General features: G+C 48.5%; 1 protein-coding gene across 3 annotated transcripts; it reads left to right on the forward strand.

Moving 5' to 3' along the window:
- The first annotated feature begins 2,510 nt into the window (after positions 1-2,510).
- On the forward strand, positions 2,511-10,804 carry ZNF263 (zinc finger protein 263). Of its 3 annotated transcripts, none has more exons than XM_004438134.3 (6): positions 2,511-3,484; positions 4,382-4,562; positions 5,025-5,098; positions 5,371-5,497; positions 7,266-7,382; positions 7,895-10,803. In XM_004438134.3, exons 1-6 carry the CDS (start codon positions 3,098-3,100, stop codon positions 9,061-9,063), a joined length of 2,055 nt encoding a protein of 684 aa, XP_004438191.1. In that variant the 5' UTR covers positions 2,511-3,097; the 3' UTR covers positions 9,064-10,803. The 3 variants fall into 3 exon arrangements, with proteins under 3 accessions (XP_004438191.1, XP_087305647.1, XP_087305646.1); XM_087449521.1 differs by having other exon boundaries at positions 8,289-8,510; XM_087449520.1 differs by lacking the exons at positions 4,382-4,562; positions 5,025-5,098 and having other exon boundaries at positions 7,895-10,804.
- Positions 10,805-12,941: the final 2,137 nt, after the last annotated feature.

Below are 12,941 nucleotides of genomic sequence, written 5' to 3' on the forward strand. Positions count from 1 at the left end.
AAAGGCTTAGAGTGTCAGAAGCCTGGAGGCCAGGATATCTTAAAGTGAGAGGCAGGAAAGCAGCATTTCAGAATGACAGGAACTGCTCATTTGTCTGTTCCTAGCCCAAAGAGCAGACTTGAAAGTCTTAACACTGTAGATTTCATCAAATGCCAGTTTGAAAACCAGGCACAGACAACCCCCCCCTTGACACCAAGGGAATCTATAAGACCTACGTAAGGACCGAAACCAGCTCAGGAGACAGAATCTAGTACTCCTGAGAAATAAAACCAGGAGTAGTAGAGGTTCTTTATCTGAGATTCAGATTTGTTTTTCTCTTTAATAGTCAAGGAGCCACCTTTAGCTGAGGACAAGCAAATATAAGAAAGTAGAATCAATAGTGGTTACAAGAGGACATACTTACTTCCCTTAACTTATTTTTCACTAAAACCCAAAAGTAGTGGTCCTTAATCTTTTTGGTGGTTTTGAGAACTTGATGAAAACCATGGATCCACTTCCTAGAAAATACACATACAAGGTTTACAAAATCTCCAGATCCATCCATGTGACCCTCTAGAACTGCGTTGACCAATATGGTAGCCACTAGGTGGCACTTAGCAACACTAGCTGCATTTTAAGTGCTCAGTAGCCACCATCACAGCAAGTTCTATTGGACAGTGCTGCTCTAGGTTAGGAACTCCTGCCCCAAATGAACCCCAATACATCTGCTGGCCTATAACCCCACTCCCAGTCAAGTATCAACTATTTTCTCTGTCTGAATATAGACAGGCCTCAAAGAAATGGAGGAGGAATACTAAGAGAAATTTTGAATAACTCTGAAAGTCCATCTAGCTTTAAGTACCCACTGATAACCTAAAATCAAAGAGAACTTAGCAAATGATTCATCCTTCATTCTTCCCATCTCAAGGCATGTGTAGTTTTGCAAACATTCCCCACATCCTGTGATAATAACCCTAGTGGCTTTTCTATGAGATAGGGTAAGGTAAGCCTTCAGGAATTTGCTCTGCATTAATAACAGTTAATATTTATTGAGTTCATACTAGGTGCTAGGTACCGTTCTAAGCATCCTACATATGCTAGCTCATTTAATCCTCACCTCACCTTACATGTTATAAGGTGGGTATAGTATTATCCCCTCAAAACAGATGAGGGAACTGAGGTTTGGGGCTTAGCGAGATTGAATAACTTGTCTGAGATGACATAGTAAATGCCAGAGAAGTGGTTATGAGGTTAGAATCTATAGTCTCCTGAAATACGAATGTCTAAAACATGAAAATGGTGTTAGAGGACTCTGAGGTCACAGGTCTCAACAAGGTTTTCTGAAATGGACCTATACCTGCCTGTGCACTATAAGGCCTCTAGAACCGCATCTGCTACAACACCTTGTAGACTTGTCTTTTTCCCTGGAGTGAAACAGAAAAAAACCCAAAATACTCAGGACTGTTTCCACCCAATCATTCAAAGTCGACCCTCTCCATCCCCACATCACCCTTTACCATCACGGTAGCTTGAACTTCAGCGACAGACTAGCTGTGTGACCCTGGGCAAGTGGTGCCCTTATCTGTAACGGGATGATAACAGCGTCTACTTCCTACAGTTTGTGTATTGTATATGTATCCAGTTGCATGTAAGCAGGCGCTCAATCAACGGTTACGGGTTGTCACGATTCACTCCAACGATGCTTCTACCTCCTGAGCCCACGGGCCTGACCGTCGCTGGAGGGAATGGAGGAGCTGGGCCGACCTTGGCCGTGGACACCCGCCTCACAACTGGGCCGCCCTTCCCTCACCGGCAGAAAGCCCCTGACTGCGCTGGCCAGGGAATCGACCCTCCGAGTTTCCCCCGATTCGTCCCTCACGATGAGAGTTCAAGGCCGAGCTAGGAGGGAGATGAATAACGATCCCGCCCTCCCAGGGCTAGACAATGAACAGCAAGTCCCAGGCAAGATTAAAATCCGGTTTAAAATTGGAAGCCAGTGGCGCGGGCCGGGTCCCGAGCGGCCCTCGGGGACGTCCAGCCGCCAGAAGCGGAACCCTGGCCGGCCACCAGCACCACACCACCAACACCGCGCCGGCTTCACTGCCTCTGCGCCCGGCTCTCCGCCGCTCCGGCACCTGCCCAGGGCGCAGGCGCAGGTGTGGGCCGTGCTGTGGACTGCATCTCCCGGCAGGCCCCGCGGCGGCGCTGACGCGGGCAGGGCGGCACGCTTCTCCGCCTCCCTGAGGCGCCGAGCGGGCGGCCCGGTGGAACCCGGGTGACTTCCCCCAAAGCCGCCGGGACGAGTGGGGGCCCTCTCTTGCAGCCCCGGATAACCGGAGCGGGTGGAGACTACCTTTAAATCTGTTATGACCGGGACAGTGATTCTCAAATTTGGCTGTGGGGGAAGAATTTCTCGGGGGAGCTTGTTAACAATTCAGATGTCCAGGCCCACCCCGACACTCTGACGCACTGGATCGCGTGGCTCCAGGGTCTGCACTTTAGTGAGCTTTCCGAGGGATTCTAACCCACGTAGTCCGCCGGTCACACCCGCCTTGCTATTACTTTCCACACATCGTTCTGGCGACTCCAGTCGCCCCTAGGGGCCTCTGCGCTTTCGGGCCCCGCCTCTCGTCTCCAATTGGCCCCTAACTCGTCCCGCCCCCGCAGGCAAAATCTTCCCTTGTGGTTGGTCAGCGGTGAGTCTATGCGAGACCTGACCCAATGGACGCTAGAGTTCTCAGAACGTGACCCGGAAGTTGGTCCTGAGCAGGCGCCGTTGGCTGTGGACGCCTAACTCGCGCGCTGAGACTTCCGGCTGGGAGCAGAATGCCGAGTCCTGCGTGAGTCCGCGACGAGGGCAAAACCGCAGCTCTCACGTCCTGTCTTAGGGAGGTGCTGGCGGGACGGCCTAGGGGGCCGGCGCGGCTACGCTCGGGACTGACTGGGGTCGAGGCCCCGGAGCTGGCTGCGCCGGGGCTGGAGCTGGGGTCCTCGACCGGGACTTGAAGCACCAGGCCCCCCGGCATCTACCGACGCTGGCCATACTTGCGCGGGGACGGGGGCGCCTTCCTAGACGGGCGCAGCTGGTTTCGGGGCCAAGGCGCTCCGGGGCTTGACGATGGCGTCGGGCCCGGGCTCCCAGGACCGTGAAGGGCTCCTGATAGTGAAACTGGAGGAGGACTGCGTCTGGAGTCACGAGCTGCCCCAGCCAGACCCAGGGCCCAGTCCAGAGGCCTCCCACTTGCGCTTCAGACGGTTCCGCTTCCAGGAGGCCGCTGGGCCCCGGGAAGCCCTCAGCCGGCTCCAGGAGCTTTGCCATGGGTGGCTGCGGCCTGAGATGCGTACTAAGGAGCAGATCCTGGAGCTGCTGGTGTTGGAGCAGTTTCTGACCATCTTGCCCCAGGAGATCCAGAGCAGGGTGCAGGAGCTGCATCCGGAGAGCGGCGAGGAAGCGGTGACCCTTGTGGAAGATATGCAGAGAGAGCTTGTGAGACCGAGGCAACAGGTGGGAGAAAGAGTTATCTGCGATTTCTTTGGCCCCGAGGACCGGGACATCGCGCTGGCCCAGTTTCCCATACGAATTTACTTGATCTGAGTAGACCATACGTGGGCATGAGGCCTTTTTGTAGTTTAGTCAGAAACATTCATTCCCTAGATTTTCCCCAAATGGACCGTGAGCAGTGATGAGTGCCCTGTTTCCACACGGAGGCAGTGTCTCTGCGTTAGTGTGCCCACTCCCCCACCCCCACCCCCACCCCCGGAGTTAGCTCGCAGGATTCAAATCCTCACTCTGCTCCGTACTAGCTTTGTGACTTTGGGCAAATTACTTAATCTCTTTGGGTCTCAGATTTGCCACTGGTAAAATGAGAATGATAAAATACCTGTCTAGGGTTGCTTTCAGGGTTAGAAAAAGAGCAGCATGTAGTTTTGATCACACTACTGGCTTATAGTTATTACTTAATAGCTGTTAGTTATTGTTATATTAGGGTAAGCAGTCTGGTCTCTGTAGAGCTGGATTGCAGTTAATAGTGGACTTAGAAAAAACAGTTTGGCACTCAGGTTCTGAGAGTACTTGCCCCCAGGGCCCCCCAGGTTTAACTTATCCAGTAGTGAGAAATGAAAGCATCTAGAAAAGGTGGGGGAAAGTGAGAGGGAGTGAGATGTGTTAGAAGAGCTGTGTGTGGGAGGTGTGCACTAGGAGCAGGACCCCTCCTCCTCCAACATGTTTTCTTGGATGCACCTGCGATGAGAAAGCACTGTAGTGTAAACCATTCTTCTCTCTTGCTGGGTCCAAAGGGATCGTCAGTGGTTCTCTGTTGAAGGCTTGCCCTCAGAATTCTGTGCTAATTTCCCTTCCTCTCAGGCCCTGTTGTGATGATGAGTGATGTGGGTTGGTTCCCAGGTCACAAACCATGGGCGGGGAACAGAAGTGCTTTTGGAGGAGACTTTGCCTCTGGAAACAGCACGAGAGTCACCGAGCTTCAAGCTGGAGCCAATGGAGACTGAGCGAAGCCCTGGCCCCAGGCTGCAAGAGCTGCTAGGCCCCAGCCCCAAAAGGGACCCCCAGGCTGTAAAGGAGAGGGGTGAGGAACAGTTATTTGGGCAGTTGGGAGGGAGGAGGGGCTTCGGGGTTGCCCCTGCCACCAGCAGGATGGAACACCACTGCCAAGGAGAGGGAATTTCTGACCTCAGGATTCCCAGATGTGGAGTAAAAGATCTAGAAGTGGTGGTTTGGGTTCTTTTCAGGGTGGGAGGGAGGGGATCTCTCAGTAAGCCCTTTTGTATGCAGAACAGAGACATTTAGAGCTAGATGAATGATTGAGGGCTTGAATTCTGCAAGCCAGCAGGGAAAAGTGCTGGCATTCCTTTACCCTCACCCCGTGATTTTGGATATCACATTATTATGCCCCTGTTGCCTTCTTTTGTTCAGTATTTAATCCTCAGAGCAGAGACTGGGTGTTGGGAAATGGATACTGTGTTGTCATAATCCTTGGGTTGCTAAGAATTAGGAATGCCATTCTCATCATGATTTCTGTCACCTTCAGCATTGTCTGCTCCCTGGCTTTCACTCTTTCCTCCTGAAGGAAACATGGAAGACAAGGAGATTACTGGGCCTCAGGTGATGTGGAAGTTCCCATTGTCTCCCCTCAATAGCACCTCACCACCTTGCTCGAGTTGGGGTGGGTCCTTTTGCCACTTGGAGAGGAGCCTTTCTCCCTGACCACGAGCATCTCCCTCCTCACCTCAGTTGGCGGCCTGGTTCCCTTCTTCCCCATGAAATGTGTTCTTGCCTGCACCACCCCCACCCCCACTTTTGCCCCTTTAACCTGTGATTCTGCTTGAATTGTTCTTGGTGCCTCAGAGGCTAAAGGAGATCTTGTGCTGTTTCAGTTGCCTGAGAGCTTAGAGGACATGGCTATGTACGTCTCCCAAGAGGAGTGGGGGCATCAAGATCCTAGTAGGAGGGCCCTCTCCAGGGACACGGTGCAGGAGCGTTTTGAGAATGTGGACTCACTGGGTAAGGACTTCCTTTCCGGGGATGAAGACTGAGCCATTTCTGACTAGGGTCCTGTCCCTTAGCCATCAGCTCCTGGAGTAAGTTCTGAGTTTGGCAGAAGATCTCCCTTTGTCTAAAGTTCCCTCGACGAGGATCAGTTAAACATCTGCGAAGTGGCACAGTTGGCACACTTATGGGCCCCGGCTGCCAGAGCTAAAGGCAGGGAGTCTGAGCATTAATGGACTTCCCAGGGCAGAACAAATCAAATCCAGTGACCCACTGCCCCACATCACGCACACACTGTGTCCCAGGATGCTGTGGGGCTCTAAGTTCTTGATGCCTTGCAATTTCGAGATGCTTATTTGCCTGACCTCATTTATGTTTTCTATGCTCCATTAGTATTTCTAGGCCCTTCCCAAAGCACAAATTTCAGGGGCACTGGCATCAACACTCCAGCTTAACAGCTGTCCCAGCCCTTAAAAATTCAGGACAGGGGGAAGGCCTTATGAAAATTTGGAAATGAGATATATATATCCAGAACAGGGGTTAAATAAATTAAGCATAATTAAAGATACATCTATGTGTTGAACTCTTTATGCAGAGATTAAAAATGAAGCCTATGAAATATGACAAAAGACTGGAAGTTGGTGTTAGGTGGAGAGTGTACAAGTACTGTGTAATTCGTTCAACTTTTCTGTATGTATGAAAATTCTCAAAGTTGGGGGAAGCCTTAAAAAACAGCGTAGGGCCAGCCCGGTGGCCCAGCGGTTAAGTGCACGGGCTCCGCTTCCGTGGCCGAAGGGTTCACAGGTTCGGATCCCCGGCGCACACCGCTCGTCGAGCCATGCTGTGGCAGTGTCCCATATAAAGTAGAGGAAGATGGGCACAAATGTTAGCCCAGGGCCAATCTCCCTCACAAAAAAACAAACCAAAAAAACAGCATAAAACAGGACTGTGTACATTACGATTATAGCCACGTTGACAAACACATGGTAGAAAAGAGTCACACTGCACTTCGTTTTCATACATCAGGTTTTTGTAAAGAGAAGCACAACTATCAGCTCACTTGCACTAATTCTACAAAGGGGTCACTACTGGGTTTGGTTCCCTTCATTGGGACCTTCTCCAGGTTCTCCCATCATTGGGTCATGGCTTGGTGCCCTAAGTTCAGCACAGCTCTTTTGGTGAGTGCTAAATAGGAAGAGAAGTTCAGGTTACAAGTTCTTGGAACTAAACTGTTTAAAGTCCTTGTTTGCTGGAGTTGGAGTGAGGTTTTGTTTTAGCATAGCACAGGAATGGCACTTTTGGGTTTTAATCTCAGGGTCCTCTCAGAGCTCCAGGTCCTTTTATGATTGTCCATCATGTTATATTTTTTCTTTCTGGAGTTGTCCAGTCAAACTTAGTTCTATTTTATATTTATCCATAAGAGTGAAGACTTTTTACAACATTAAACTAATTCCTCAAGGAACTGACCACTCTGACCATGTTCGTTTGATTGTTGTTTTAATTACAAAAGTATACATTCTCTTTGTAAAAAACCCCAAGTGCTACAAAAGCGTAAAAAGAAAAAAGCCATAGTCTCCTTTCCCCGATTTCTTTCTCTAGAGGTATAACTGCTGGGAACAGTTTAGTGTATATTCTAAGTAATTCTAATTCTGAGTAATTGCTGTCAGACTTACTGCACCTTCTGTATCTACCCAGTGAGGGCAGGGAACAAGACTATCTTTGTTTCCCCTGCCTGGTAGAGGAAAGTGGTGACACAGAAATCTGTTTTTTTCGTTGTAAACAGAGTCTCAGGTTCCTAGTCAGGAGGCCCTGAGCACCCAGGTGGAACAAGGAGGAAAGCCATGGGATCCCAGTGTTCAGATTTGCAAGGAGGGCCTGAGCCCAAGAAGCCCATCTCCAGGTAAGGAATGAAGAGGAGCAGCCTGCTCAGCTAGCCTGCCACTGTTGGGAGTGAGGCATTTGAGGGTATGGGTCTAGGGCTAGCCCATCATTGCTGCCCAGGAGGTATGTTGCTTCCTGTGTCTCCTCTGCCCACTTTCATCCCAGTGAGGGACCCGGGATGCAAAATGTAAGGAGGCATTCACTCCTGGGCTCAGTGGCCCACCCTAGTCCCAGCCCTGCTCCATCCCACCCATTTATGAAGGGCAGAAGCCAGAGGCTCAGTTGAAGAGGGAGGTAGGGGCCCCTACAAGGGAATTTAAGACTGGTCTGAGCTCTGATTCCTGAGCGATGGCCCCACACCTTATCCGGATGCCTCTCTAGAGTGCTTTACGTATACAGGGAAGATGGGAAACGGAGGTAGAACCAGCCCTTCTGGACTTCTGACCTACAGGCAGTAGCAGACATGTGGGATTTTCTTTTCTCCAGTGTAGAAATAATGTAGGGGGGGTTTGGTTTCTCTGGCTCTAACAGGGGAAGAGAAATTTGAGAACCAGGAAGAAATTGCTGAGTCTGTTTCCTCTGAGAGTGTCCACCCTCAGGTGCTGCTGCCTGGCCAGGCCAGAGGAGAGGTGCCCTGGAGTCCTGAGCAGGGAAGGCTTCGGGACAGGGCAGAAGGGCCTTGGGAGCCTCCCCCAGAAGTTCGGATGGAGCAGTCCTTAGTGGGGGCCACAAGTTGCAGGGAACTGGGGCGACCAAAGGAACTGCAGCTGAAGAAGCTCCATTTATGTCCATTGTGTGGCAAAAATTTCTCAAACAACTCAAACCTAATTAGGCACCAGAGAATACATGTAGCAGAAAGACTGTGTATGGGTGTGGAGTGCAGTGAAATCTTTGGTGGGAACCCACACTTTTTATCACTACACAGAGCACACTTGGGAGAAGAGGCCCATAAGTGCCTCGAATGTGGAAAGAGCTTCAGTCAGAATACTCACCTGACTCGCCATCAGCGCACCCACACAGGTGAGAAGCCCTATCAATGTAACGTATGTGGAAAAAGCTTCTCTTGCAACTCCAATCTGCACAGGCACCAGAGAACACACACAGGTGAAAAGCCCTACAAGTGCCCCGAGTGTGGGGAGATCTTTGCTCACAGTTCTAACCTCCTTAGGCACCAGAGAATTCACACAGGAGAGAAACCCTATAAGTGTGCCGAGTGTGGGAAAAGTTTCTCTCGAAGTTCACACCTTGTCATACATGAAAGAACTCACGAGAAAGAGAGGCTTTACCCCTTCTCTGAGTGTGGGGAAGCAATAAGTGACAGCACTCTCTTTCTTACAAATCATGGAACCCACAAGGCAGAGAAGAAACTCTTTGAATGTTTGACTTGTGGGAAAAGCTTCCGGCAGGGCATGCATCTCACCAGACATCAGAGAACGCACACAGGAGAGAAACCATATAAATGTACCCTTTGTGGGGAAAACTTCTCTCATAGATCCAACTTAATCAGGCACCAAAGAATTCATACGGGAGAAAAACCCTATACCTGTCATGAATGTGGAGACAGTTTCTCTCACAGCTCAAATCGGATTCGTCATCTGAGAACCCATACCGGAGAGAGACCCTATAAATGTTCTGAATGTGGAGAAAGCTTTTCTCGGAGTTCACGCCTTATGAGTCATCAGAGAACTCACACGGGATAGAAACAATGGGATTTCTTTTTGGCCCAGATAAGGTGGTATATTCAGAGGGTCCTGTTGTGAAGAGCTGGTATTCCTTGTTCAACTGACCAAATGATCTGTGTTTTTAAGGTAATTATTATAAAGAGTAACCAGGGGGAGGGTCACTGTGAGGGAGGTACAGAGGCAGCACAGGATTAGCATAAAACTAAAAAGGAATTTTGCCTGAACTAGTGAGGATGGCAAGTCTTTAAGGTGACCTGCCCAGGGTGCACCTACCCCCTCAGTATATTTAGCCAAGTTGTGATTTCGGTGCCTTACTGTGTCCAGTGTCTATCCCAACAACTTTGGGAATCCGCGTGACTTTCCATTACTGCTTCCTCACTTGTGACATGCAGCAGGAGCATTTGGGTGTCTGAGGCCCTGAGACCAAAGAAGAGGGGCCAGGTCTCCTGGGAAACCAGCTGGAGGCGATGAAAGACCGGTGGTTGAGTTGCAGCTCTCACAAAGGCCCTGGCTGGGAAGCCATGGGCAATCTATGGCAGCCACCACAGCACCCCTCAATGGCCCCATCAACCCCAGGAGGGCCCATGGGCAGGCCATGCATGTAAATGTCACCTCAGACAAAAAGGAACCAGAGACCTAAGGGAAATAGCAAGATGGAATTTGCAGGTCAGCCCAGGAATTGACAGAGGAAACTGGAATCTGAATTAGCTTACCTTTTGCAGAGATCGAGACTTCCCCCACCTCTGTCAGAGGAAGATAAACAAAGCTCCAGAGTCTTCAGTGGGTTCCATGGGAGACTTTGAAAATGTGGATCCTAGGGAAATTAAGGATCATGCCTTTCCCTGTTGAAAATATGTTTGGATGGTAATAAATATCTTCTGGAGACATGAAAGTGTGTGACTCTTCATTGAGGGCCTTTGTCTTAGCCTCCAGTGTTGATATGTCTTTTGTCTGCTTTGGTTAGAGGACCTGCTTTCTCCTTGCGGTCTTAGGGTTGGTCGGGAAGGTTCCAACAAAGGTGTCAGCAGACAGGCTGGGTGTCTGGTGAGGTAAGGTGTGGCCCTGGCCAGCTCCAGGCTCAGACTGTTGTTTGATAACAAAAAGTCACGCCCAGTGGCTGATTGGGGTGATGATGTCATAAGGGTCTCCTAGAAGGTTTTTTTCCTTCTGTAGTGTACAACAGTAAAAAAAAATCTGATTCTTTGTTTAGAATATTTACTTTCTTGCAAAGTAGCTGAAGGAAGATCTGGCTCTTCAAAGACAGAATATTTTGGTCTTGCAAATGGTTCCCAGGAAAGATGGTCCTGATATAACTGAGTTATAGCCCACTAATGGAGGGAAGTTATAAGGGAGGGCAAAATTATTAGGGGAAAACATTTTAGAATGGGGAATCAGGAATAGGAATTCTAAGAGTGTGTATGTATGGGAAAGAGGTAGAATACCAAAAAGTATTTTAGGAGTAGGAAATCTGGATGCCAGGAAAACATCTCAGGATTTGGCCCTGGAGGAAGACATGTAACTAGCTGTTCTTTGGGAGAAAAAGATGAAACATTCCATTGGCAACAATACAATAAAATACAGCAATTTTAAGTGAGGCAAATTACCCTACGTGCCCTGCCTCTTCCTTATCAGTCTTGTCTCAGCCCTGCCTCAGTTTAGTATGACTTTTCTCTTGGTTTTCTGAGCTGATTTTTAAAAATCTTATTCTTTCTCATTTCTCTCCCTTTCTCTTATCCACAAGAGGGCAGTGGTAGTGTGGGGGTTGAGGGGCAGGGAAGGAGGGTGAGGATTTGAGAGAGATTAATGTAGGATCAACAGTGGTAGGAGCAGGGCAGGGCTGATGTGGCTACTGATGCCATGAAATAGGTGGATGATGTAAAGTTGATGTTACTAAGTACTCTCTCTGGTTGAAATGGCAACTTACGTGTATTGTAAATCTCATGAAAATGGAAAGCACCCTCCCTGTCCATTCCCCTCCCTCCCAGTAATATCACCCGTGCAGATCTTATGATGTGGTCCAACTGGTGTTGCTCCTATTTGGAGCACTGCAGCTTAAGGCCAGAGCAATGAGGATCCCTGGGTAATTCACTCCTGTCACTAAAAAGGCTTTCCAATAGAAGCCTCCCCCTAGTCCTCAGTCTAGCTCCCCTTCTAGCAAACTTCACATGCAGAGCTGTTCTCGGCCTTGTTTTAATGAGATGTCACAAAATATTGCATGTAAAACACGTAGTGCCTGGCACATAGAAAGTACTCATCTATTTGTGCCATCTATGGGCAGGTAATACTGGCAAGATTGTCTTCCTTCTAAGTACCTGGCACTGAGACCAATGTAAGAACATGCTGGCAGGAATTTCAGAGAGCCATCTTGCATGCTATTGACAGGCAAGATTGATGACTTCTTCCCTTGTAGTCATATTTCAAAGAGCAGGTCAGAGGCCCTTACTGCAACCACCCATGAGGTCATTGCAAGGGATGGCGAAGTGTATGCTTTTTACGTTCATACTTTTACATTACAGACATACTTTTTACATTCATAGGTTTACCTGCTAGTCCAGTTGAAAAAGAAACCAGAACAGATTCCAACTGGCTTTTATGTCAAAGGGAGACTGACGCTGGGGGCAGTAAAGACCCCTGCCCCCTCAGTTCAAATGGGTACAAGGAGACCTGGGAGATGAGGACTTACTGAGCGATAGCCACACATCCTTATAGCAAAGGTAGTACATGAGACCAGAATAGCTCCTGGGTGGAGAATTAGTACCACATTTAAGCAATGTGGAAACGCCTGGCAGAGGCAGCAGGGTAGCCATCAATGAGGACAAAGCCTGTAATGCCACAGCCTGCAAGAAGTGTTAAAACAAGCACTACATTGTTTGTGTGTTTTTTCCCCAGAAAAACCCATCAGAAACCACTTTAAGAATTTTTACTGCAGTAATGAAGGAACTTATGGGTCTCAATATCATAATCTGAAATTTGAGGTTTTAGACTCCACATGCTTTTAGGAAGAGTTTACTGTTGAATCATTACATTATCAACTGATACAATTTTGGCAAGTACAAAGTCACACCACTGCTTTAAGACTTGTAATTTTTGTAAATGTTTCACAAGCATTTGAAACAAGTCATGTAAAAAGGTCTTAAGGTGTGTTACAGGAAACCAACTAGCAAATTTGTTACCACTAGGAGACTAACTTCTTTGGTTATCAGAGCTCAAGAACAGCAAGATGAATTAAAGCAAAAGTGCATTTATTAGAAGTATTTTCTTTTAGCTTTCAATCTGTAAGCACTTCTGACTAAAAACTGACTTCCATTCTTGAAAGGGAGACTGATAATTCCTTCTGATCATCTAATTTTTAGTAAGAGGGGCTAAGTCTTGCCTGACTGGTACCCTGTTAGGAGGCAGTGGGAATGGTCTAGGTACATTCAACAATAACAAAATGGTTGAGGAAAAATGGCTCAGACTACAAAAAACTTCTGACAAATCTTCCAGTTACAGTCCTCAATTCATCACTGAGACACTTTGAATGTCCCAGAAGCTTCAGTCAGAAATCAAAACTGGTGACTCACCAGGATCCAGACCTGCTCCAGGGAGCTAGTAAGATTTCCCCAGGCAGAAAGGTGGGGGAAAGAAAATATTGAGATGTTTCTTTCCGAAATCGTAGGGTATGTTTTTGAACTTAATGAGGAATTGTGTTTGCCTCTCCATTCCCACTTCCTCTCAAGGCAGGAAGACGTTCTAGAACCTGGATGTGGTTCCCAGGTTCTGGAGGTGAAGCTGCCCTTTGAGGGGATTCTCCGCTCCCCCGGGAGAAGGTCCAGTTTAAGTTTAGGAATCCTGCCTCTGCCACCGGAACAAGAGTGAGGTGCCTGGGTTTGTCGGAGGAGCTCTAGTCCATGGGA

Source organism: Ceratotherium simum, chromosome 26 (genome assembly GCF_057802395.1).
Source record: "Ceratotherium simum simum isolate JZ-2026a chromosome 26, ASM5780239v1, whole genome shotgun sequence".
Lineage (NCBI taxonomy): Eukaryota > Metazoa > Chordata > Mammalia > Perissodactyla > Rhinocerotidae > Ceratotherium > Ceratotherium simum.

Excerpts from the sequence above, each read along its gene's own strand:
- ZNF263 (XM_004438134.3), top strand. The coding sequence starts at position 3,098 with ATGGCGTCGGGCCCGGGCTCCCAGGACCGTGAAGGGCTCCTGATAGTG. Across the intron at positions 3,485-4,381 it reads TTGTGAGACCGAGGCAACAG|GTCACAAACCATGGGCGGGG; the intron begins GTGGGAGAAAGA and ends GTTGGTTCCCAG. Across the intron at positions 5,099-5,370 it reads AGGAGATTACTGGGCCTCAG|TTGCCTGAGAGCTTAGAGGA; the intron begins GTGATGTGGAAG and ends GTGCTGTTTCAG.